Source organism: Chiloscyllium plagiosum, unplaced genomic scaffold (genome assembly GCF_037043375.1).
Source record: "Chiloscyllium plagiosum isolate Xiang-an unplaced genomic scaffold, Cpla_swu_hap1 HiC_scaffold_28, whole genome shotgun sequence".
Classification (NCBI taxonomy): Eukaryota; Metazoa; Chordata; class Chondrichthyes; order Orectolobiformes; family Hemiscylliidae; genus Chiloscyllium; species Chiloscyllium plagiosum.
In genome coordinates, this window is record NW_028270166.1 from 48,979,612 (window position 1) to 49,007,017 (window position 27,406).

Consider the following 27,406-nt stretch of genomic DNA (forward strand, 5'->3'; position numbering starts at 1 on the left):
GATTCGTTGTTCGCTGCTGTCCGGTTAGGTTGCACGGGGAGTCGAAGGAAAATGATCGGAGACTTTCTGCTGTTCGGGTAGGACCCTTCAAACCCCCCCACCCCCACATCCCCGCCCGAGGGACAGGACCCGGGGAGGGTAAACACAGGGTGGGCGGGATAGAGGCCGAGATGGTGGGGGGGGGGGGGGAGAGAGTGAACCTAGAGGTTAGAGGGAGGTTAGAAAAGAGGGGGGAGGGGAGTCAGATTGATCCTGGTGGGGGTGGGAAGAAGGATCCTTGGGGGGGGGGGGGTCGAGAGGTGAGGACAAGGATCCTGGGGGGAGGGGAGAGAAGGAACCTGGGGGGGGGGGGGGGAGAAGGAACCTGGGGGGGGGAGGGGAGAGAAGGAACCTGGGGGGGGGGGAGGGGAGAGAAGGAATCTGGGGGGGGGAGGGGAGAGAAGGAATCTGGGGGGGGGGAGGGGAGAGAAGGAATCTGGGGGGGAGGGGGAGAGAAGGAATCTGGGGGGGAGGGGGGAAGAAGGAACCTGAGGGGGGGGGGGAGGGGGGAAGAAGGAACCTGAGGGGGGGGGGAGGGGGGAAGAAGGAACCTGAGGGGGGGGGGGAGGGGGGAAGAAGGAACCTGAGGGGGGGGGGGGAGGGGGGAAGAAGGAACCTGAGGGGGGGGGGGAGGGGGGAAGAAGGAACCTGAGGGGGGGGGGGGGAGGGGGGAAGAAGGAACCTGGGGGGGGGGGGAGGGGGGAAGAAGGAACCTGGGGGGGGGGGGAGGGGAGAGAAGGAACCTGGGGGGGGGGGGGGGGAGGGGAGAGAAGGAACCTGGGGGGGAGAAGGAACCTGGGGGGGGGGGGGGAGGAAGAAGGAACCTGGTGGGGGGGGGAGGGGAGAGAAGGAACCTGGGGGGGAGGAAGAAGGAACCTGGTGGGGGGGGAGGGGAGAGAAGGAACCTGGGGGGGGGGAGGGGAGAGAAGGAACCTGGGGGGGGGGGGAGGGGGAGAAGGAACCTGGGGGGGGGGAGAAGGAACCTGGGGGGGGGGGGAGAAGGAACCTGGGGGGGGGGGGAGGGGGGAGAAGGAACCTGGGGGGGGGGAGAAGGAACCTGGGGGGGGGGAGAAGGAACCTGGGGGGGGGGAGGAACCTGGGGGGGGGGGGAAGGAGGGGGGGGAAGGAACCTGGGGGGGGGGAGAAGGAACCTGGGGGGGGGAGGAACCTGGGGGGGGGGGAGGAGGGGGGGGGAGGAACCTGGGGGGGGGGGAGGAACCTGGGGGGGGGGGGGAGGAGGGGGGGGAAGGAACCTGGGGGGGGGGAGGGGAAGGAACCTGGGGGGGGGGGGAGAGGAACCTGGGGGGGGGGGGGAAGGAACCTGGGGGGGGGGGGAGAGGGGGGGGGGAGGAACCTGGGGGGGGAGGAACCTGGGGGAGGGGGGAGAAGGAACCTGGGGGGGGGGGGGTGAGGGGGGAGAAGGAACCTGGGGGGGGGGGAGGAACCTGGGGGGGGGGTGAGGGGGGAGAAGGAACCTGGGGGGGGGGAGAAGGAACCTGGGGGGGGGGGGGAAGGAACCTGGGGGGGGGGAGGGGGGAGAAGGAACCGGGGGGGGGGGGAGAAGGAACCTGGGGGGGGGGGGGGAGAGAGAGAAGGAACCTGGGGGGGGGGGGGAAAGGAAGGAACCGGGGGGGGGGGGGGGGGGAGGGAAGGAACCGGGGAGGGGGGAGAAGGAACCTGGGAGGGGGCGGGGGGGGGGGGAAGAGAAGGAACCTGGGAGGGGGCGGGGGGGGGAAGAGAAGGAACCGGGAGGGGGAGGGGGGGGAAGAAAAGGAACCGGGGGAGGGGAGGGGAGAGAAGGAACCGGGGAGGGGGGGTGAGAAGGAACCCGGGAGGGAAAGAGATGGATCCTGGTGGGGTGGGAGAGATGGATCCTGGTTGGGGGGGGGGGGAGAGAAGGATCCTGGGGGAACAATAATTCAAAACTTTTTTGACTCTGCTTGTTGGAAAAAGAATTCTGTAACTACTTTACAGGGTTTTTTTGCTTTTCTAAGGCAGCTTATGTGCAAATCTGATATGTGTTATAGAGACTTAGAGATGTACAACATGGAAACAGACCCTTCGGTCCAACCCGTCCATGCCAATCAGATATCCCAACCCCATCTAGCCCCACCTGCCAGCACTTGGTCCAAATCCCACCAAACCCTTCCTATTCATATACCCATCCAGATGCCTTTTAAATGTTGCAATTGTATCAGCCTCCTCTGGCAGCTCATTGCATACATGTGCCACCCTCTGCATGAAAAAGTTGCCCCTTAGTTTCTTTTATATCCTTCCCCTCTCCGTTCTGTATTCCCCCACCCCAGGGAAAAGATTTTTATGTATTTATCCTATCCATGCCCCTCATGATTTTATAAACCTCTATAAGGTCACCCCTCAGCCTCTGACAGTCCGGGGAAAACAGCCCCAGCCTATTCAGTCTCTCCCTACTGCTCAACTTCTCCAACTCTGGTGACATTCTCGTAAATCTTTTCTGAACCCTTTCAAGTTTCACAACATTTCTCCGATAGGAAGGAGACCGGAATTACATGCAATATTCCAAAAGTGAACTAACCAAAGTCCTGTACAGGCGCAACATGATCTCCCAACACTCAATACTCTGACCAATAAAGGAAAGCACACCAAGCGCCCTCTTCACTATCCTATCTACCTGCAACTCTATTTTTAAGGAGCTATGAGCCTGCACTCCAAGGTCTTTGTTCAGCAACACTCCCTAGGATCTTACCATTAAGTGTATAAGTCCTGCTCTGATTTGCTTTTCCAAAATGCAGCACCTTGCATTTATCTAAATTAAATTCCATCTGCCACTCAGCCCACTGGCCCATCTGATCAAGGTCCCGTTATAATCTGAGGTAACTTCCTTCGCTGTCCACTAAATCACCCTCAATCCCATGCCTCCATATTTTATGCAATAGCCTACCGTGGGGAACCTTATCAAATGCTTTACTGTAATCCAGATCAACCACTTTACCCTCATCCACCTGTTTGGGCACCTTCTCAAAGAACTCAGTAAGCAATGTGAGGCACGACCTACCCTTCACAAAATATCCACTACCACTTCGTCTTCTTTCGGCCAGTCAATTCTGTATCCTATACCTTCTAACGTTCTGAATGAGCTTACCTTATCGAGTGCCTTACCGAAATCCATATCCACCAAATCTACTGTTCAACCTGTCTCATCACATCCTCAAAGAACTCTAAGGCTTGTGAAGCATAACCTGCCCCTCACAAAGTCGTGCTGACTATCTTTAATCAAGCTGTTTTTCCAAATAGTCATAAATTCTATCTCATAGAATCCTTTCCAGTACCTTGCTTACCGCAGACATAAAAGTTTCACCATCAAAGTTTTACCTGCACATCCACATATCATGGAACGGCATCAACTGTATCCATTGCTGCCGATGTGGTCTCTGTACACTGGGGAGACTGGAGACATCTCTGGGACACCCGCACCAACCAACCCCATCGCCCCATGGCCGAACACTTCAATTTCCCCCTCCCACTTCACCAAGGACATGCAGATCCTGGGCCTCCTCCATCACCACACCTTAACCACCCAACACAAAAAGTTAAATCACCTCATCTTCCATCTTGGAACCCTCCAACCATACGGCCTTCACTAGTTTCCTCATTTCCCTCTCCCCACCTTATCTCAGTTCCAACCTTCCAACTCTGCACCGCCCTCATGTCCTGTCCATCTTCTTTCCACCTATCCGCTCCACCCTTCTCTCCCACATATCACCTTCACACACACCATCATCTACCTATCGCACTCTCAGCTACCTCCCCCCTCCCCCTCCCAGCCCCACTCACTCCCATTTATCTCTCTACCTCAGCTCACAAGCCTCATTCCTGATGATGGGCCTTGCCCAAAACGTCGATTCTCCTACTCCCCAGATGTTGCCTGACCTGCTGTGCTTTTCCAGCACCATATTCTCAACTCTTACCACAGACGTAAGCCTGACTGGTATGTAATTCCCAGGGATTACCCTATTCCCTTTCTTGAACAGAGGAACAACATTTGCCTCCCTCTAATCAGCCAGTACTACTCCCGTGGAGAGTGAGGATGCAAACATCATCGCCAGAGGCACAGCAATCTGATTCCTTGCTTCCCATAGTAATCTTGAATATATCTTGTCTGGCCCTCTCTCTAGTGAGTACTGAAGCAAAAACCTCATTTAGGGCCTCCCCTCCCTCTTCAGACTGAAGCACAAGTTCCCTCCACTATCTGTGATCAGCCCTACCCTTTCTCTGACCATTCTCTTGTTCCTCACATGAGTGTGGAACTTTGGGTTTTCCCTAATCCTTCCCACCAAGACTTTTTCATGTCCCCTCCTAGCTCTCCTCAATCCATTTTTGAGTTCTTTCCTAGCCACCCCGTAATCCTGTAAAGCTGTGCCAGATCCTTGCTTCCTCAACCTTATGTAAGCTTCTTTCTTCCTCTTGACGAGAAGCTCCTCTTCTCTTGTCATCCAAGGCTCCTTCACCTTGCCATTCCTTATCGTTCTCAGTGGGACAAGTTATCCAACACTCGCAGCAGCTCTTGGAAAGGTGCAGATGTAACAGAGTTGTTGTTATGGGTGACTTCAACTTACTCAATATTGATTGGCACCTCCTTAGTACAGGTGGTCTGGGTGGAGCTGATTTTGTCAAGTGTATCCAGGAGGCAATCCTGACTCAATATGTAGTTAGGCCAACTAGTAGGAGGCCATTTGGATTTGGTGCTAGGTGTCAGATCACAGAACAGATTGATTAGAAAACATCTTAAATTCGTTGCTAATCCAACTTGCTTCATTGCTTCAAAGTTTGCAAATATGGAATAGCCTTTTCAATTTCAAAGTATTCATATTAAAACTGCATCTGTAGAAAAGTTTCTTTTCATTAATCACCTTGAGCTGTGCAATATTGCGTTAGCTGTGGATGTTGTTTTATTTGACACTTCCTTTCAAAAACAAAGTTTAATTTAGTTATGCCAGCACTGTTCCAAGTACACATGAAGTCCAGGGAGGGGAATGTATGAATAATCTTTTAATGCATTTCTAATACAAAATAACTTGGCTTCTTACAGTGTACATTATTGTGTGCTGCCTTATGCTCTCAAATCAGACCAGTATGTCCTGTCTGAACTGTTCAACCTCACCACAGTGCACCTTAATTTCCCTTCTCTTCTATCTCAGCTGAAATGCCAGTAAATATAATGTTTTTCATACAGGATTTAAAAAAGACATAGCCCTGAATTTCATTTGCCTAGTTTTGAAAGGAGAAAACTTAACCAAAGCACAATTTTCGTTTGATGTGTCCGGTTGTTTGCTGAATGTGATTTTTATCCGTTCAATCCATTACCTCAGACTCCTCCACAAGAAGCAGTATGTTAAATGTTGGCTGTGGCCTGCAGGGAGCACTGTTCTCTCTGATTCAGAAATTAGTTCAAGTCTGACTCGAGATTTAAGCGTATAACCTCGGCAGACACTCGAGTCCAGTATTGTCCTGTCCTTGGATGAAATGTGACACTGAACCCCTCAAACAAAAAAATCTGTAATTATCTCATGGGAGTTGCTGGGCTATTGGCTGCTGCTTTTCCTGCATTACATTTCAAAAATACTTGGTCATAAAATCCTGGAGCTTTTTCAGTTATGAAAGGGGCTATTAATACAATTTTTAAAAAGAAATATGACATCACTGACATTTACAGTAAATTTTTATTCAGTTATTAATGAAATTTTTGTTTTGTAAGTATATTTTAGCCTGAGTAAATGAATGCAGTTGACGGGTAATGATAAACATTTCAGGAATTAATTCATCATTTGCAATGATACATTCCCTTAACAAATAACAATCTCTCATATAGTTCAATCGTGGCAAATGAGATAAGTAATAAACCTGATTGATAGGAGAGCGATCAGGAAATTAATGTTACAAGTAAAGATAGAATATAAGAGTCAAAGATGGATTTTAGAAGTTTATATAGGTATTTACATAAAGAGGAGATGAGTTTGAAGTGGTTTTCATAGCAGCAGGGACAGAAAAATTCAATAAGAACCTTTTTTGTAAAAGGTGATTAACAAGCTGTGGGTGTCACTGGCTAGGCAAGGGGTTAATGGCAGTCCCCAGGTTGCAAAGGGGGTCGGTTCACAAATCGATGTGTCTGACTTGCATACGCAATAAAGAACAATGTAAAGGGGAAGTTATTAAGTACAGGAAATATTCGTACGTCGAATCTTTAAAATTATGTCTCTATGTAGGATTGCATTCATAAGTTTGAGCATTTGTAAGTTGAACGTTCATAAATCAGGAACCCCCTCTAAATGAATATTTGTAACTAACATCAGAGTAGAAAACTCTGTCCCAGCATCAAATCAAAAGAAGTTCAACATTTCCGAATGTTTGTGGAAAATTCTTAAAATTTACTGCAACAGGAAAACTTCCTGAACTAATCACATTTCTCCTCGTCAATGAGATAGACAATAGGTGCAGGAGTAGGCCATTCTGCCCTTCGAGCCAGCACCACCATTCATTATGATCATGGCTGATCATCCTCAATCAGTATCCTGTTCCTGCCCTATCCCCATAACCCTTGATTCCACTATCCTTAAGAGCTCTATCCAACTCTTTCTTGAAAGTATCCAGAGACTTGGCCTCCACAGTCTTCTGGGCCAGAGCATTCCACACACCCACCACTCTCTGGGTGAAGAAGTTTCTCCTCAACTCTGTTCTAAATGGCCTACCCCTGATTTTTAAACTGTGTCCTCTGGTTTGGGACTCACTCAATAGCGGAAACATGCTTCCTGCCACCAGAGTGTCCAATCCTTTAATATTTAATAATTACTGAAGTTTAGTCAGGTCCACCAAATAGAGTAAATACAAAATGCAACCAGCATGAATAAATGCTAAAGACTGGTAAATGAAATGTGTGTCTTGTGTTCACTCTGTTTAATCTCTTGCAGTACCTTGCTAATGAATGCAGGAGCTGTGCTGAACTTCAAACTGTGAGTATGCAAATCTCTATGGAGGTGGAATCACGCTATAAAATGTGTACGTGTCCTGTTTAGAGATGAGGTTGGAGGTCGTCTGTGCAGGAGAGTACATCTACCAGAGACATTGTGGGCACAGGGAGCATTCATGGCACAGTACAGTGGGCTGGTCATTAGCCCAAGAGTTCTTCCACCACCTCCCAAAGGGAGACAAATAGTGTGTTTGCAGCGATACCGTATAAAAAAGTTAGGACGTTTTTCTCCCTTTACCACTGGCTGGCACATTCCCCTCCCCCCACTTTCACCATCCCACTGGCCCCTTCCAAATCACTCTCACACTAGGTGGTTCCCAACCCCCCCACCCACTCCCACCACTCACTCCACCCTGCCCCTCCTTTGCCATCGCACCCGGCCTATATCCTAGCGCTCACTAATTTCCATTCACCTATCATCTCTGTGCTCACTGATCTAAGTTGGCTCCCAATCTGGCTACCTCTTTATGTCTGTACCCCAACTTCCTCCTTTGAGGTCCCTCTCTGCTCAAACTTTGGGTTCCACATCCATTGGGCCGCACAGTGGTTAGCACTGCTGCCTCACAGCACCAGGGACCCGGGTTCAATTCCTGCCTCAGGCAACTGTTTATGTGGAGTTTGCACATTCTGCCTGTGTCTACGTGGGTTTCCTCCCATAGTCCAAAAAGTGCAGGTTAGGTGAATTGGCCATGCTAAATTGCCTGTTGTGTTAGATGTAGGGGAATGGATCAGGGTGGGTTGTTCTTCGGAGGGTCTTTGTGGACTTGTTGGGCCAAAGGGCCTGTTTTCATGCTGTAAGGAATCTAATCTAAAATATTTCTTCATCTAACCAAGTGTCAAATTTAGTTTAACTTTTCTGTGAAGGTCCTCAGATCATTTGACTATGTTATAAACACTATAATTGCAAGTTATTAAAATTGTCAGGCTTGTGTTAAATCCTTTCACTGCCCGACTCTGTAACATTCTCCAACACTCTCAGGTTGGTGTGTTTCTTGAATTCTGGCCTTTTGTTGAGCCCCTGTTTCTCGTGCTCCAAAACTGGTGTGCCAGCTCCAGCCGCCTGGTATTATCTTCTGAAACTTCACCTTGTTCCTCTTTTTGTTTTTCCAGGGGTAGGGGGAAATGGTGTGGGGGTTAGGCAGGAAGGTGGAGCTATAGACACAATCCAATCAGCCTTGATCCTGTTGAATGGCAGAACAGGGTTGAGGGCTGAATGCTTTACTCCAACTCCTTAAAACCTTAAACACTAATCAAAACTCATCTCTTCAACTCATCAATGGTCACCTGTCCTGTGACCTCATCTGACTCAGTGTCCTGTCTTATTTGACAACGTTGTCCTGGTGAAGTTCGTTGGGTTATATCACAAGGTTAAAAAAAAGCCGAAGGTTAATGAATAGCCATGCTGTCGATGCAAGGTTTACAGGTGGTATGTTTGGTGGGAGATAGCAGTTTAGACTGTATCCTCATGGAGTACTTGAGCAAGAGAGAGACAGGCCACATTTTGATTGGCTCCAACTCAGCAGCGAAACATTCTGTGAACTTCAGTCCATTGTGACAATTGCCACAGAAGATCCACGAGTACTCTGTTTATATTGAGCATTGTTCTACAGAGCACATATCCATGCTTGAATTCTAGTAATAAGTTACCTGCCAAATTCAGGATAAAATATATTGGTGACAATCTCCTCCAACGCCCCTCCTCCAAGTCCCTCCTCCCTACCTTTTATCTTCTCCTGCTGAACACTCTTTGCTCATTCCTGAAGAAGGGCCTGTGCCCGAAACGTCGAATCTCCTGTTCCCTGGATGCTGCCTGACCTGCTGTGCTGTTCCAGCAATAAAGTTTCAACTTTGATCTCCAGCATCTGCAGACCTCACTTTCTCCTCGAAGATTTCAACCTACTGCGAATCCTCTTACAAGGATGCCTTCCTTGAAGAAGCTCTCTGCCTCTCTCTACAAAGATTTCAGTGAGTCCCTCTCTCACTGCACACCCCAGGTCATCTCCTCCAACGCCCCTCCTCCAAGTTCCTCCTCCCTACCTTTTATCTTCTCCTGCTGAACACTCTCTGCTCATTCCTGAAGAAGGGCCTGTGCCCGAAACGTCGAATCTCCTGTTCCCTGGATGCTGCCTGACCTGCTGTGCTGTTCCAGCAATAAAGTTTCAACTTTGATCTCCAGCATCTGCAGACCTCACTTTCTCCTTGACAATTGACCAAACCCATCATTGGAAAAGGCAGGCTTCCCTCCCTCTGCTGATTCGCTACCACAGTTGGTTATTTAATAAGTTGGTCACCCAGTGTGGGGACATTTTTCCAGCCTAGTCTGGGTGAGGTACATGTGACTAAAAGTAAAGATTTATACAGTTTTTCTAGTGATAACAGTCTCGGTGAAAAAAGCACTTTAGGCGTTTTCTGGAACACCAGTGGAAAGATGGACCAGCTCTGCATAGATGAAAGAAAGAAGGTTGAGTAGGCGGTCATAGGTGGGATAGAGATAAGAAATAGAGAGTGACATAGAGAAGGCAATAGAGGGAGGATGATGCAGGAAGTGGGATAGAAGGTGGAGAGAGGCAGATTTTCCTGATAATCTATACATCTTCAAATTGTTTTTATGTTCCCTATGATTGTCAAGAAGATCTTCATGCAGTATAGTGATGTGGATGTAGACACCCCACCTCCATTTACTTAATGCCTTTGTGGCTTGTGCCTGATGCAGTGCAATGTGTCCACTGTCTCCTTCGTCCCTGTATCATCTTTGAAGGGATACTCTTTCAGACAGCTTTGTTTAAACTCATCTCACTTGATTGTAGGGTGAATAATTTTTTAAAAACTTTTATTCCAGAAAGAGAAGAGAGCTACAGGGTTTTGGAGATGATGGCCGTGAAACGACAACAGGTAAGAACGTATATTTAATTCTGTCCCCAACAGTAATGTCACAGTACTAATTTTTGAGGGGGCCAGACTAGTGTATTGGGGATAGGGCTCCAAAACCCACAGTCAAGATTAGAGTAGTGCTGGAAAAGCACAGCAGGTCAGGCAGCATCTGAGGAGCAGGAAAATTGACGTTTCAGGCAAAAGCCCTTCATCAGAAATGAGGCTGGAAGCCTCAGGGTGGAGAGGTAAATGGGAGGGAGGTGGGGCTGGGAGAAGGTAGCTGAGAATGCAATAGGTGGATGGTGGTGGGGGTAAAGGTGATCAGTTGGAGAGGAGGGTGGAGCGGATAGGTGGGAAGGAAGATTGACGGGTGGGACAGGTAATGAGGATGATGCTGAGCTGGAAGGTTGGAACAGGAGTAAGGTGGGGGGGGGGGGGGGGAAGTGAGGAAACTGGTGAAGTCCACATTGATGCTATGGGGTTGGAGGGTCTCAAGGCGGAAGATAAGGCGTTCTTCCTCCAGGCATTGGATGGTAAGGGAGTGGCGATGGAGGAGGCCCAGGATCTACATGTCCTCGCAGAGTGGGAGGGGGAGTTGAAATGTTCGGCCACGGGGCAGTGGGGTTGATTGGTGCAGGTGTCCCAGAGATGGTCTCTAAAGTGCTCTGCGAGAAGGCATCCAGTGTCTTTGTCTATTTACCCTATCCATACCCCTCATGATTTTATAAACTTCTATAAGGTCACCCCTCAGCCTCAGACACTCCAGGGAAAACAGCCCCAGCATGTTCAGCCTCTCCCTATAGCTCAAATCCTCCAACCCTGGCAACATCCTTGTAAATCTTTTCTGAACCCTTTCAAGTTTCACAACATCTTTCCGATAGGAAGGAGACCAGAATTGCATGTAATATTCCAACAGTGGTCTAACCAATGTCCTGTACAGCCGCAACATGACCTCCCAACTCCTGTACTCAATACTCTGTCCCACCTGTCCATCTTCCTTCCCACCTATCCGCTCCACTCTCCTCTCCGACCTATCACCTTTACCCCCACCACCATCCACCTATTGCACTCTCAGCAAACTTCTCCCCAGCTCCCCCCTCCCCCATTTATTTCTCCACCCCCCCCCCAGGCTTCCTGCCTCATTCCTGATGAAGGGCTTTTTGCCCGAAACGTCGATGTTCCTGCTCCTGGGATGCTGCCTGACCTGCTGTGCTTTTCCAGCACCATTCTAATCTTGACTCTAATCTCCAGCATCTGCAGTATCCAACTCTAAAACCCACAATGATAGCTGGTGATAAAATATGGAAATATAAAGCTCCTCTCAGTATTGATTACCATGAAAACTATAAATGATTGTCACAATAATACATCCTTTAGGGAAGGAAATCTGCCAAATTTACAGAAAACAGGACGCTGAACCTATCAACAAAGACGGCATACTTAAACTACTGGACTTGTGCCTCACAACACATTTCACATTCAACAACCAGATATACGAACAAATCAACGGAACACCCATGGGATCACCAATCTCGGGACTCATAGCAGAGGCAGTTATGCAAAGGTTAGAACAAACAGTCCTACCACAAATTCAACCCAAACTCTGGGTCAGATATGTCGATGACACGTTTGTAATCATTAAAAACACGGAAATAGAAAAAAACACACCGGATCATCAACGCCACACTCACAGGAATCCGATTCACGAGAGAAGAAGAAAAGGATAGCCAACTCCCATTCCTAGACGTGATGGTACAGAGAACACCAAATGGAGAATTCACTACAAGAGTATACAGGAAAGCAATATACACAGACCAAGTCCTAAACTATGAAAGTAACCACCCCAACACACACAAACGAAGCTGCATCAGGACACTATTCAAAAGGTCCACAACACACTGCAGTACACCAGGACTGCAAAAAGAAGAGGAACACCTATACAAGGTATTCGCCAAAAACGGATACCCGCGCAACTTCATCAGCAGATGCCTAAGAGAAAGACCACGGAACGAGGACATACCACAACCAAAAGGACTAGCCACACTACCATACATCAGGAGCATCTCGGAACTGACTGCTAGACTACTGAGACCCCTAGGACTCATAACGGCACACAAACCAACAGCCACGCTCAGACAACAACTCACCAGAACGAAGGACCCGATACCCAACATGAGCAAGACGAATGTAGTGTACAAAATACCATGCAAGGACTGCACTAAACACTATATAGGACAAACAGGAAGACAGCTAACAATCCGCATACATGAACATCAACTAGCCACGAAACGACCCGACCAGCTATCCTTAGTAGCCACACACGCAGACAACAAGCAACATGAATTCGACTGGGACAACACTACTATCATAGGGCAAGCCTGACAGAGAACAGCCAGGGAATTCCTAGAGGCATGGCATTCATCCACAAACTCCATCAACAAACACATCGACCTGGACCCAATATACCAACCACTACAGCGGACAGCTGAAACTGAAAACCGGAAGCGGCAGGGACAGACCACTATAAACACCGGAGGAAACATCAAAGAAGCGCTTCGCAGGAGGCTCCCAAGCACTGATGATGTCGCCTAGCCAGGGGATGAAACGTTTGCAACAAAAACTTCCAGCTCGGCGAACAGAACCACAACAACGAGCACCCGAGCTACAAATCTTCGCACAAACTTTGAAGACCATTAACTGCCCTCTGAAATGTCCAATGAAGCCACTCAGTGCAAGGACTGTTAGGGGTGGGCAGTAAAGGCTGATCTTCCAGTAACACACTCACTCCATGCAGGAATGAAAATCTTAATTCTAACCTGTATGGCATCCATGAGTTAACTCACTGGCTGTCACACTTCCTCTCACTGCATTCAGTCCATCTCTCTGCTTCTTTCCTGAATTCACTTATCCCAGATATCCATTTGCTCAACAGTTAATGTACAGGTTTTGAGAATTGTTGTCCTCCAGATTTGACTTGTGACCCATCCAATATTGTTTATTTTTAGATGTCAGTTGTTGACTGTGTTGTTTCCTCTGGTTTTTAGCAGTATCAAAGATTGTATTTTGTATATTTGTGGAGCGGCAAACCACTTTTGGTTACACAGGATCTGAGTGTAAAATTGGTGGGCCGTTTGAAAATAGGAAGTTCAGAGGTTGGAGATTCACAGCTCTGTAACACAAAGTATTCAACAGCAAGAATAATAAATACTTGGGAGTATGAGATTCTGCATGAGATTGAAGAGAGTTGAAATGCCTCTGTGACCTTCAAATAGGTGATTTTGAAAACATAGTGGTGCACACTCCAATGCCTGACCACCAGGGGGCATTGCCTGACCATGTTTCAGGCTCACTGCCTTTATTCCTGATGAAGGGCTTTTGCCCAAAACGTCGATTTCGCTGCTCCTTGGATGCTGCCTGAACTGCTGTGCTCTTCCAGCACCACTAATCCAGAATCTGGTTTCCAGCATCTGCAGTCATTGTTTTTACCATGTTTCAGAAGGCCTTGCTCATCTGCACCTTGCATGCAGTTTTGCAAAAATTCAAACCTGGAAGTGGCTTTGTCAGGGCTTGAAGACCACTGGCTTGTAGAAAGTAAACTTCAGGAGGTGTAGTTGACTCAAGTGTCTGGTGTTGCAATGTCTAATTAAAAATTAAAAAAGCATAAACAAAGAAAGAGGATAAGTTAGCAGGCAGAAACTCGAGGTGAATACTTCTTAATTCCCATTTTTGAACAAATGGCAGTTTAGCTATGTGAGTGTATTTGAAGGGGTTACCTGATGTAGAAATCCCTGAAGGAAGTCCCAGTTTGCAGTGGTCCTAGTTTTATTATGTAGGCATTTGTAGGCAATTGTGAATTGTATCCCGGTCAGCCCCGTTAATTGGTTTACACAGTGGTGTAACAGGGTGAGACAAGAGAATCCCCAAATGATCTACAGGGTAAACGTCACTCACCCGTTCCTCACAAACATGTTACATTTAATCACATGTCATGTCTCACTAGAGAAGTATGCTGTCTAGTCTAGGATGAAGCAGGGTCCCAAAGGATTAGATTTTCATGGCTAATGTGATTAATTAAGGTGTATTTGCTTTGAACTCCTATTTGATATTCCTGTTTTGTTCTGCTTTTAATTCTTTTACCATTATGTTTAAAATTTACTCGTAAGCAGCCATCCTCCTATCCTCCTTTCCGCTATAGTATTTCTGTGAATCTCTGACTCATTCTTCCTCTCTGCTTTTTTCCTTCTCCAACACCTCCTGAGACTTGCAAGAGAGTCTGCGCTTCAGCTACCGCTGTCTTGGTTGTTCGTTGAACAGGATGGGGTACAGAATTTACCTGGCGACAGTTAACTCCCTGATGGATTTGTCTTAGTGGAATTAAGTACAGCTCTTGTGTTCTTATGTTTCATTGAGGCAGTGTTTTGCACTTTGCTATCAATGATCTGTATTTGGTGCTTGTTGACTAAACTCCTCTATTTTGAATCTGTTGTCTCAGAAACCCAACAATCACCTATCTGCGCTTCCCTCAGTTCCCCACCATATTTTTATGTATTACAAACATTTGTGTATTTTATACTTTTGTATTCCTCCTCCTCAGAGTTTCTTGCCGTTAATATATAGCTTTGACCACACACTTTTTCTAGTTTCCCCACACATTAACTGATTAGGGAGGTTATCTTTCTAGTTCTAGTTCACTTTACAGTTCTCATTTCCTGGGAATGCTTCCAAAATTTCCCTGATGGATGCTGGCCAGAAAGAATAGCACAGATGTGACAGTTTCTACCTTTTGATGCTTGCTATCTCCTAACTCCCCACCAGTATGGGTCCAGGTGCCCATCCCAGTTATTTGTTGGCAGTCCTCACCACCATAAAGGAGTGGGACTTCTTAAGTGATGCAAATCCAAAAATATATTTTTAATGCCCTTGACCAGAAAGAGAACCCAATACTTTCTGACTGACATGAAAGCACTTATGACAGGGATACACTGCCACAATCACTATTAGATGAAAACTTCCCGACAATTTTGCACTTAAAAGGTCTTGTGTTTGTGTAGCTCCCCTCTTAACCTTAAGACATCCTATAGATCTTTTTACCCAATTAAGCAGCTTTTTGAACTGTGCTTATTGAATCATTGTGATGTCAGAAACAAAACAACAAGTTTATCTGGTCAGCATGGACTAGTTAGACCAAAGGTTCTGTTTCCATGCTGTGCATCTCTATGACTCTAAATTTGTGTGGAGAGGGATTTCATAAAAAGAAACATGATGTATGTGCATCTGCTTTGGTAGTATTGTTCCTGAAATAAACAATAACACTGGAGCAAATATCCTGCCTCTTAGAAAATGTTGTAGGAATCTGTGTCCACCTGAGACAGGTTTTATTTCATGCCTCTGTTCCAATTACAGTAGAAAATGCAAATATCATTCGAAAATGATTAGGTATTCAAAGGATAAAAGGAGGAGAGGTAATACAGTAATTACAATAATATGTAGTTACACAATAGTTATATAGAGGAAAAAGTCAGAGGGAAACTAATGGGGCAAAAGATGCTAGGTTTCCTGCACTTCATTGTTTGCATCCTACGATATGAAAGTAAGTAGCTACACTGATAGTGAATGCATTGATAATAGTCTTAAATTCCCAGAATACTTAAATTCCCAGAGGGATGAAAAACTGCCAATGTAACATGTTTGTTTAAAAAGCAAGGTGATAAAAACAGGTAACCATCGGCCAGTTAGCTTAACATCTGTTACTGGGAAAATGTTCGGGTCCATTATAATAGCAGAGCATTTAGAGATACATGATATGATCAAGCACAATCAGCTTGACTTCGTGAAGTGGAAGTCATGCCTGACAAAATTACAAGAATTCTTTGAGGAGACAACAAGCAGGATAGGTAATGGGGGGAGAAGTAGCTATAATGTACAGTATTTGGATTTTCAGAAGATAAGTTCCCACACATTAAACTACTTAATAAGAGAAGAGCCTATGGTGTTAGGGTAGAATATTAGCACAGAGGATCGGATCAATGGTAAAAGACACAGTAGAGATAAATGGGATGCATTTTCAGGATATTTCCAATGTAAATGTCTTAGATGGGAAATGTGAATGTATTATATCCTTGTGAGAAGACAAGTGAGGAAGAAACAAGAGTTAGAAGGATATAAACAGGTTAAATGAGTGAGCCAAAACTTAGCAGATAGAATATAATATTCAACATGAGGTTGTGCATTTTGACAGGAAAAATAGAGGAGCTGTATAAATGGAGAAAGACTGCATAAAGTTACAGCAGAGAAAGACATGGCACCACATCTGCACACGTCCATTTTCTCCACTACTCACACTCATACATGCTGCTTTTACTATCTACAAGATGCCCTGAAGAAACTGACCTTAGACAACACCTTCCAAACCCACGACCAGGACAAGAGCAGCAGATACATGGGAACATCACCACGCTCATGTTCCCCTCCAAGCCGCTCACCATCCTGACTTAGAATTGTATTGCCGTTCCTTCACTATTGCTAGGTTAAAATCCTGGGACTCCCTCCCTAACAGCACTGTGGGTCTACCTACAGTACATGGACTGCCCCAGTTCAAGAAGGCAGCTCACCACCAACTTCTCGAGGGCAACTAGGACAATAAATTCTGGCTAGGCAGCGATGCCTACATCCCACAAATGAATTCAAAAAGAATACTTGGGATTCCTAGTCCATGAATCACGAAAAGTAACCACATAAGTTCAAGTAATGGAGAAGGCATGTGGAAAGCAATTGGAGTGTAAAAATAAGGAAGTCTTGCTCAAACTATAGACAGCACAAGTGAAACCAGCACTGGAATATTGTGAACAGTTTGGTCCCCTTGCCTCAGGAAAGATATTCTGACATTGGAGGCAATCTTCGAGAGAAAGTTCATTAGTCTGATCCTAGTTAAGGAGGGACTGTCTTGTTCAGAGAGATGAGTAGTTTTGGTCCTGTACTCATTGAAGTATACAGAATGTCCTGAGGTCATTAAAGGCACTATCTAAATGCAGGTTTTTTGCTTCTTTCTCAGGTGATAACATCAAAGATTTCCTGCTGAGTCTGCGCTACTTTCGGATCTTCATTGCCTTGTGGAATATCTTCATGATGTTCTGTATGATTGTGTAAGTGTCTTTTTTCTCAGTGTAACTTTGGGGGTTTTTTTTCCAAAAAGGAAGAGAATTTTAGAATGTTTTAAGTTGCTTCAGTGAGCTCTGCTTCAGTCTCTGTAGGATCAGCATTAAACACGTTAGTGAAGCAACCGACACCAGAGTGCGAAAATATCTTCAATATGGTGTGTACTAGACAGCCTTGGTGTCCCTGCTGTGTTGTTACTGAGTTTGGTTTTCTAGTATATAATAGGAAAGGCTGGATTCCACATTCCTGCAACTAGAGAGGCATCTTGTACAGCCTCTTTGTCCTCTGGTGGCTTTGTCTTCAGCTGCCAAGGCCCTCACTACAGAATTCCCTCCTTTAAACCTTTTCATCTCTCATTACCATTTTTTAAATTCATGGGACATGGGTGCATCTGTGTAGCAGTGCTCCCTGTAAGTGGCTGCGATGCCGCTCTGCAGTTCCACTCATGCTTATACATTGACTTCTGGTTTCCGAAGTGACATTGTGCACAGACCTCTGAGGTTTCTGCAACAATAACTAGTCAGTGGGAGTATTGCTGGCATTTATAGCTGTATTGCCATAATTTTCCTGGAGAAGGTTTTGCTGAGCTGCTTTTTGAACTGCAGCAGTTGTTGGATGTCAGGACACCCACAGTGCTGTTTTGGAGGGAGTTCCAGGATTTTGATCCAGTGCCACTACAGGAATGGTGATATATTTCCAAGCCAAGATGGTGAATGGCTTGAAGGGGAACTTGCAGGTGGTGGTGTTCCCATGTATCTGTTGCCCTTAACATTCAAGATGATAGATGGTGTGAGTGTAGAAGATGTTGCCGAAGGAACCTTGGTGAGATGCTGCAATGCATCTTGTTGTTGGTGCACACTACCCTCTGTGTTTCTGTGGTGGAGAGAGTGAATGTTGAAGCGAGTGCTAAGGTGCCAGTCAAGTGGCTCCTTTATCCTGGATAGTGTCAAGTTTCTTGAGTGTTTTTGGACCTGCACTCATTCAGGCAAGTGGGGAGGATTTCATCACACCCCTGACTGGTCCTTTGTGAATGGTGAATAGTCATAGGGAAGGCAGGAGATGAGTAGTAGTATTTCTAATCTCCGACCTGCTCTTGTAGGCACAGTATTTATATGGCTGTTCTAGTTAAGTTTCTGATCACTGAGAACCTCCAGCATGTTGTTAGTTGGGGAGTCAGTGATGGTGGTTCCATTGAATGTCATCGGGTGCCGCTTAGACTGTCTCTTGTTGGAGATGATCATTGCCTGGCTACTAATGTTGCTTGCCACTTATCAGTCCGAACCTGGATGTTCTCCAGATCTTGCTGCAAAAGCACACAATACATTGGTGTTTGAGGTATCTCAAATGGTGCTGAACATTGTGGAGGGAAGATCAGTGATGAAGCAGTTGAAGTTAGTTGAGCCGTGAATTTTGTCTGGTGTGTAGATAGGCATTTTTATGGAGCCCTATCCTCCACTGAGTTCTTTAGTTGTTCACCACCACTCACAACTCGATTTGGCAGGACTTCAGAACTTGAATCTTATCCATGGATTGTGAGGCCATGTGATCTTCACTATTGCTTGGCATGCAGGTAGTCCTGTATTGTAACTTCATCCGATTGATACCTGGTGCTGCACTTGGCGTTCCCTTCTGGGCTCTTAATTGAAGTAGGGTTGGGCTCCCAGTGTGATGCTAATGGTAGAGTTTGGGGATATACAGGGCTTGTAGATTGTTGTTTAATATAACCTTACTGTTGCTGATGCCCTCTCCCTGCTCACGGATGCCCAGGTTTGAGTTGCTAGAATGGTTTAACGCCTGTCCCATTTAGAATGTTGATACTGTAGACCCTCTTTCCTCCATGGATAGGGTAAACAGACAAGGTCTTTTCCATGGGTTGGGGGAGTCCAGAATGAGAGGGCATAGGTTTAGGATGAGAGGGGAAAGATTTAAAAAGGACTTAAGGGGCAACTTCTTCATGCAGAGGGTGGTACGTCTATAGAACAAGCTGCCAGAGGAAGTGATGGAGTCAGGTACAATTACAACGTTTAAAAGGCATCTAGAATAGGAAGGGTTTAAAGGGATATGGGCCGGGTGCTGGCAAATGGGACTAATTTAATTTAGGATGTCAGGTCAGCATGGATGAGTTGGACCGACGGGCCTGTTTCCATGCTGTACATCTCTATGACTATTAAAGCTACCTCTTTGATCAAACTTTGTTATTTGGCCTAATACACCCTTCAGTTACCTAGTGTCAAATTTTCTTTGATAATTTGCCCATGCAGTTTTTCAGTTGCTTTATTAAAGCACTACATAAATGTAAGTTGTTGTTGTTGCTGTGGCCCAGTTAACTTGGCCTGTGTTTGATACCTAGATACCCCATGTGTTCAGTCTCCAATCCCAACAACCATGAAACATAAAAGAGAGACCACAGAACATAGAACCTAGAACAGTACAGTACAATACAGGCCCTTCAACCCACGATGTTGTGCCATGCATTTATCTTAATCTAAGAGCAATCTAACCTACAGATGCCTCAATTTACTGCCGTCCATGTGCTTGTCCAGCAGTCGCTTAAATGTCCATAAATGTTTCTGACTCTACTACCACCGCTGGCATGGAATTCCATGCACCCACTACTATCTGTGTAAAGAACCTACCTCTGACATCTCCCCCTATACCTTCCTCCAATCACCTTAAAATTAGGACCCCTCGTGACAGCCATTGTTGCCCTGGGGAAAAGTCTCTGGCTATCTACTCGATCTATGTCTCTCATAACCTTGTACACCTCCATCAAGTCACCTCTCTTCCTTCTCTTCAGTGTGAAAAGCCCTAGCTCCTAAGATATAAGATTGTCTCCAATCCAAGCAGCATCCTGGTAAATATCCTCTGCACCCTTTCTAAAGCATTTACACCTTTCCTATAATGAGGTGACCAGAACTAGACACAATATTCCTAGTGTAGTCTATCTGGGGTTTTATAGAGCTGCAGCAAAACCTCGCAGCTCTTAAACTCAATCCCCCCTGTTAATGAAAGCCAAAACACCATACACATTCTTAACACCCTGTCAACTTGGGTGACAACTTTGAGGGATCCAGTGTTCCTCCACACTGCCAAGAATCCTGTCTTTAACCCCCTGTTCAGCATTCAAATTCGACCTTCCAAAATGAATCACTTTGCATTTCTCCAGGTTGAACTCCATCTGCCACTTCCCAGCCCAGCTCTGCATCCTGTCAATGTCATTTTGTAGCCTGCAACAGCCCTGTACACTATTCGCAACACCACTGACCTTTGTGTCATTGGCAAACTTACAAACCCACCCTTCCACTTCTTCATCCTTTATAAGTCATTTATAAAAACTACAAAGAGCAGAGGCTCAAGAACTGATCCCTGTGTCACTGGTCACTGACCTCCAGGCAGAATACTTTCTATCCACTACAACTCTGCCTTCTTTTGGCCAGCCAATTCTGTATCCAGACAGCAAATGTCCCTGTATTCCAGACCTCCTAACTTTCTGAATGAGCCTACCGTGGGGAACCTTATCAAATGCCTTACTGAAATCCACACATACCACATCAACTGCTCGACCTTCACAACCTGTCTCCTCACATCCTCAAAGAACTCAATAAGGCTTGTAAGGCATGACCTGCCCCTCACAAAGCCATGCTGAGTATCTTTAATCAAGCTATGTTTTTCCAAATAGTCATAAATCCTATCTCAGAATCCTTTTCAATACCTTGCTTACCTCAGACATAAGACTGACTGGTCTGTAATTCCCAGGGATTTCCCTATTCCCTTTCTTGAACAGAGGAACAGCATTCGCCTCCCTCCAATCAGCCGGTACTATACCTGTGGAGAGTGAGGAAGCAAAGATCTTCACCAGCGGCACAGCAATCTCATTCTTCACTTCTTGTAGTAACATTGAATAAATCTGGTCTGGCCCTGGGAATTTATCTATCTTGATGCTTCCCAGAATTTCCAGCACATCTACTTCCGTAATATCAGTCTGTTCAAGCCTACTAACCTGGTCCAGTGGTCTCACTATCAACAAGGTCCCCCTAATGAATACTGAAGCAAAAAACACATTTAAAGCCTCCCCAACTCTTCAGACTCCAGGCATAAGTTCCCTCCACTATCCCTGATCAGTCCTAACCCCTCTCTGATTCCTCATGTACGTGTAGAACTCCTTTGAGTTTTTCCTAATCCTTCGCCCCCCCGCCCACCCCCATCAAACAAGGCTTTTTCATGCCCCCTCCCAGCTCTCCTCAGTCCACTTTTGAGTTCTTTCCTAGCTACCCTGTAATCCTCTAAATTTGTGCCAGATCCTTGCTTCCTCAACCTTAAATAAGCTTCCGTCTCCCTCTTGATAAGAAGCTCCTCTTCTCTTATCATCCAAGGCTCCTTCACCTTTCCATTCCTTGCCTGTCTCAGTGGGACAAAATTATTCAACACTCTCAATAGGTGCTTCTTAAACAGCCTCCACATTTCAGTTATGCATTTCTTGAAGAACAACTGTTCCCAATTTGTACAACACAGTTCCTGTCTACTAGCAGGATAATTTCCCCTCCCCCAATTAAATACCTTCCCATACTGTCTGTTCCTATCCCTTTCCATTGGTTATGGTAAAGGTGAGGCAGTTATGGTGACTGTCACCGAAATGCTCTCCCACCAAGAGATCTGATACCTGGCTTGGCTCGTTGCCTAGCACCAAATCCAATATGGCCTCCCCCCTAGTCAGACTATCTTATCTATTGAATCAGGAATCTTTCCTGGTCACACCTGACAAAAGTGGCTCCATCCAAACCATCTGCACTAAGGAGGTTCCAATCAATATTGGGTGAGTTGAAGTCACCCATAACAACAACTCTTTTACATCTGCATCTTTCCAAGATCTGCTGTCCAATCTGTTCTTCCATCTCTCTGCTGCTACTGGGGAGTCTATAGAAAGCAACCAACAAAGTGACTGCTCCTTTCCTGTTACTGACGTCCACCCATACAGGCTCAATAGACAAACCCTCCTTAACAACTTTCTTTTCTGCAGCTGTGACGCACTGTCTAATTAACAATGATACTCCCCCTCCTCTTTTATTCCCCCTCCCTGTTCTTTTTAAAAGATCTAAACCCTGGAACACCCAGCAACCATTCCTGCCCCTGTGAAATCCATGTCTCCATAATAGTGGCCACTACACTGTAGTTCCAAGTACTGATCCATGCACTAAGTTCACCACACTTATTCCTGACACACCTTGCATTGTAACAGACAAACTTTAACCCACCCCTTTGCCCTATCAACTGTGTATCCTTCCTGACAGACTCTCTGCATTTAATAACTAGCCTCTCCTCTGATCTGTAGCTCTGGTTCCCACCCCCCTGCCAAACTCGTTTAAACCATCCCGAAGTGCTTTAGCAATTCTCCTGCCCAGGACGTTGATGGCCCTCAGTTTAAGTGCAACCTGCCCTTCATGTATAGGTCCCAGAAGGTACCCCAATGACCTACGTATCTGAAGCCCTCCGTCCTGCACCAGCCCTGTAGCTGCACTTGCTCCGTTCCTCTCCTCACTAGCAAATGGCTCCTGAGGTTACTACTCTGCTCGTCCTGCTTTTAAGCTTCCAACTTAACTCCCTGAAATCACTTTTTTTAAGATCCTCATCCCTTTTCCAAGCTATGTCATTGGTGTCAATGTGCTCGATCTCTTGATTAGAGATATCCCGAACCCTGGCACCTAGGAAACAACATATCTTCCATGAGTCCCGTTCGCTAGTCCAACTGCTATATTGCAGGCAACTTATCCAGAAAGACCTGACTAGCACCAAAGCTCAGTCATGAGTCAAATGAACTGTGAAGAGATTCCAGGAAAGTGGGGTGCAAGGAACACCTGGGGCCACATCAGATTGACAACTGTAAAACTATCCATGCTGGGAAGTGCTTTGAGCCATCCCAAACTTATGATGGGATTAATTCATGTTTATTGAAACATCTGGTGTTGTCTAAGATCATCCTTATAAAGTCATAATGTTAAAAGTCAATTTGTCAAAACATGTGGCTGATGTTTTTTCTTTGTTGGTTTCCAGATTATTTGGATCGTGAAGCTTCCCAATGCAGTGAAAGTGATGCAATTCAGGATGGACCCTGGACGTGAATTTTTAGCAGGCTCTTTTCCTTTTCCCAATAATTTCAACATTTGTTCAGTCTTTAGGGACAAGCAAGTGTTTTTCCACATTTACAATTGTACATATTCAAAGTTTGTGTTCTGTAACAGCAGCTACAGAAGTGGTAGCAACTATCTGGTGTAACCATCCCAAACTTTTCACCCCATTGATAAATCATGTGGTTAGGAAGTTTCCCACATACTTTCACACGCACAATGGAAAGACTTGCTTGTTGATATTTATCCATATAGTTCTATTGTAGTTTATCCCAGTTAAATCCTGATCCAGATCTAGAAAGTCAGGCATGCTGTGGACTTCTGCTAGGGCAAATACTTAGTGAATATTAAAGTTAAGTTGAGTACATAAACAGTTTGTTGCTATCTTGGCAAATTAATTCTGGAAAATCATTTTTAAATGGGAAAATTTTGTTGGTATTTAAAATAGAATACTTTCATACGATGGGCAGTTCAAACTGTAAGTGCACCCTTTGCAATCACACATGAACTGTACAAAACACAGTCTGCAAATTTAGAAAGCAATGTGCCAATATTATTACACTGGTCCTGACTGGCTCAGAAATAAGAGCTAATTAACTGACAGTGTCATGTTGACTCCAGAGATGATGAGGCTTGCTTTGTGTTGAAGCCTCTGCTAATCTGTAACACTCACACAATGCACCATCTTTCAGTGATATTTTTAATGTGAATTTTAGCTTTTTTCCTCCCAGATATCAATGTGATGTGTGCAATGGGAGAGTAAACATAGTGAAAGTGACTTTTGAAACTGCACCATAAAAAAAATCAATTCTTTTGAAATTTTGCAATAGAAATTTATTCAAATTTATCCTGATGGTATGTCTCCAGCCATTAATCTGCTTCTGCATACATAGAAGAATTGATTGGCTTTCCTTTGTATGAGTGAGTTATGAAGCTGAGGTGCAACATTATCCTAAGGAGGAAGTCTCCTCACAGCTTTAAACTTGTCATAATTGTGCTCATTGCTTGCAGATTTTTAACCAGCATTTAACCAAAATCAAGTCAATGAAATAAAACTTTAATGGGCCACAGTTTGTCACCAAAGAGTTAATCATGTGCTGTTCCCTGCAATAAATCAGTGACTATAATGATAATGTTAATGTCCTATGCCTCCATATTTTAGTTTAGCCACCCTGATCCAAAATGTTGCGGTTGAGAAATGTGGTGCTGGAAAAGCACAGCAGGTTAGGCAGCATCCAAAGAGCAGGAGAGTCAATGTTTTGGCATAAGCTCTTCATCAGGAATGCTGATATGTCGACTCTCCTACTCTTCGTATGCTGCTTGACCTGCTGTGCTTTTCAAGCACTACACTTCTCGATTCCAAAATGTTAAGCCACTGTCTTCAAGATTAGTGCTTTTTGATTGCCTTACAAATGGAAAACTTTCAAAATGTGACTAACCCTTTGGTCGACCAGTGATTTGTGCAGCAAGGGTGTGTTAGAAATTCTGTCCAGAATTTATGCATTTGTCATTCTCAAGGCAATAGTTCTACCTCCATGTAATGCCTGAAAACTAAAAGGAGTAACACTGTCGTGTAGTGACAGGACAATGGGGATCTGTGGTTTCTGAAGATGACATTGGATATACCATGATCTAATAGGTGAATGGAAAAATCAATCACAGAAATAAACTTTTACAGATGTAGTGAAAGCGAACACCATTTTGACTTGAGAACAAAAATTGTTAATCTGCTCTCTTCACTATATTCACATCATGGCTACAGTTAAATGCTGGAGATTGGGGTTGGTGTAGCAAGCTACATGCTTAAAAATCCTGCTTTGCCACTGAAGTTTGCACTAGTCTCCATTAACATTACCGTTTGCACCATTAAAATGAAACTAAACTTGAAGCTGTAAACTTATACGGTGAGCACAAATTGTAATATAAAAACCTCTCATATTGATATAAAATCTCTTCAATTTCTAGAAAGCTGTTGAAATGAAATTTTGCTGAGTATAATCCTGTTATTCATTTTCCTGCGGGCTTTTTAAATCTAACCATGAGGTTGGAGATTTGGTCACATGGAGCATTGTTTATCTGATCCATCATGTTCAGACACCATTACAGTGTACCAAAGTCATGGTATCTGGAAACTAATCACAAGAACTAAATATAGGAAAACTGGATTCTGAGAGTAAAGTGTATTTTTTAACCATTTTTGTGCACTCTATCTGAATAGATGCAGTAAACACTTTAAAACTTCCTTTTATTTAAAGTATTTGTGACCTGCTTCCATTTAAAGTTGTTTCATTTTACCATCAATATTGTCTGTTAGATTTGCATTTCAATTGAACTGGAAGGGGAGTACAAATGATTGAGCAGATGATTACTTACAGTGTGGAAACAGGCCCTTTGGCCCAGCAAGTCCATACCGACCCTGCGAAGAGCAACCCACCCAGACCCATTCCCCCACATTTACCCCTTCACCTAACACTACGGGCAATTTAGCGTGGCCAATTCACCTAACCTGCACGTATTTTGGATTGTGGGAGGAAACCGGAGCACCCAGAGGAAACCCACGCAGACACTGGGAGAATGTGCAAACTCGACACAGACAGTTGCCTGAGGCGGGAATTGAACCCAGGTCTGTGGCGCTGTGAGGCAGCAGTGCTAACCACTTGCCACCGTGCTGCCCATAAAACAGGTTAATTGGAATACATTAGTTTGTGCATTGAATGTAGCTAAATGTTCAGACCATGTGTGTAGCCTGAATTCTCAATACGTTATAGCTGCATCTCTGTTGTTTCTTGTTTCAGTGGTTTAAAACTATTACACTGCAATACTTAATTTTTCTTCTTAGATATTTTTCTTGAATCCCTTGGCTCCATATGGAGTCAGTCATCTTTCTAATCCAATTAGATCAGCAATGGCAAAAACAATAATTGTAACCAATTGAGTCTCAGCGTTTCAAGACATCCAGCACTCCATCCTCTGTAATATGGACATTTTTCAAGATGTCACTATCTGTTTCCCTACATTCTACATCTTCCAAGTTCTTTTCCACAGTAAATACTGATGCAAAATACTCATTTAGGATCTCCCCCATTTTCTGCGACTTCACAAAGAGGCGGCCTTGCTGATCTTTGAGGGGCCCTATTCTCTCCATCTGTCCTTAATGTATTTGTAAAACCCTTTGGATTCTCCTTAATTCTGTTTGCCAAAGCTATCTCATGTCCCCTTTTTGCCCTCCTGATTTCCCTCTTAAGTATACTCCTACAGCCTTTTTACTCTTCTAAGGATTCACTCAATCTATCCTGTCTATACCTGACATATGCTTCCTTCTTTTTCTTAACCAAACCCTCAATTTCTTTAGTCATCCAGCATTCCCCGCACCTACCAGCCTTCCCTTTCACCCTGACAGGAATATACTTTCTCTGGATTCTTGTTATCTCATTTCTGAAGGCTTCCCATTTTCCAGCCGTCCCTTTACCTGCGAACATCTGCCCCCAATCAGCTTTTGAAAGGATTGGCGCTGGGTGCTCTACTTTTTGTCAGTTATATAAATGATTTGTATGTGAGCATAAGAGGTAAAGTTAGTAAGTTTGCAGATGACACCAAAATTGGAGGTGTAGTGGACAGCGAAAAAGGTTACCTCAGATTACAACAGGATCTTGATCAGATGGGCCAATGGGCTGAGAAGTGGCAAATGGAATTTAATTTAGATAAATGCGAGGTGCTGCATTTTGGGAAAGCAAATCTTAGCAGGACTTATACACTTAATGGTAAGGTCCTAGGAAGTGTTGCTGAACAAAGAGACCTTGGAGTGCAGGTTCATAGCTCCTTGAAAGTGGATCGCAGGTAGATAGGATAGTGAAGAAGGCGTTTGGTATGCTTTCCTTTGTTGGTCAGAGTATTGAGTACAGGAGTTGGGAGGTCATGTTGCAACTGTACAGGACATTAGTTAGGCCACTTTTGGAATATTGCATGAAATCCTGGTCTCCTTCCTATCGGAAAGATGTGCAACTTGAAAGAGTTCAGAAAAGATTTACAAGGATGTTGCCAGGGTTGGAGGATTTGAGTTATAGGGAGAGGCTGAACAGGCCAGGGCTGTTTTCCCTGGAGTGTCAGAGACTGAGGGGTGACCTTGTTGAGATTTACAAAATTATGAGGGGCATGGATAGGATAAATAGACAAAGTCTTTTCCCTGGGGTGGGGAAATCTAGAACTAGAGGGCATA

The 27,406-nt window shown here is 45.0% G+C and overlaps 1 protein-coding gene across 1 annotated transcript; it reads left to right on the forward strand.

Annotated features, from left to right (window-relative positions):
* Positions 1-25,355, forward strand: smim7 (small integral membrane protein 7). Its single transcript, XM_087976187.1, has 5 exons — positions 1-77; positions 6,984-7,025; positions 9,882-9,934; positions 16,965-17,055; positions 23,117-25,355. Exons 1-5 carry the CDS (start codon positions 52-54, stop codon positions 23,130-23,132), a joined length of 228 nt encoding a protein of 75 aa, XP_087832313.1. The 5' UTR covers positions 1-51; the 3' UTR covers positions 23,133-25,355.
* The last annotated feature ends 2,051 nt before the right edge of the window (positions 25,356-27,406 follow it).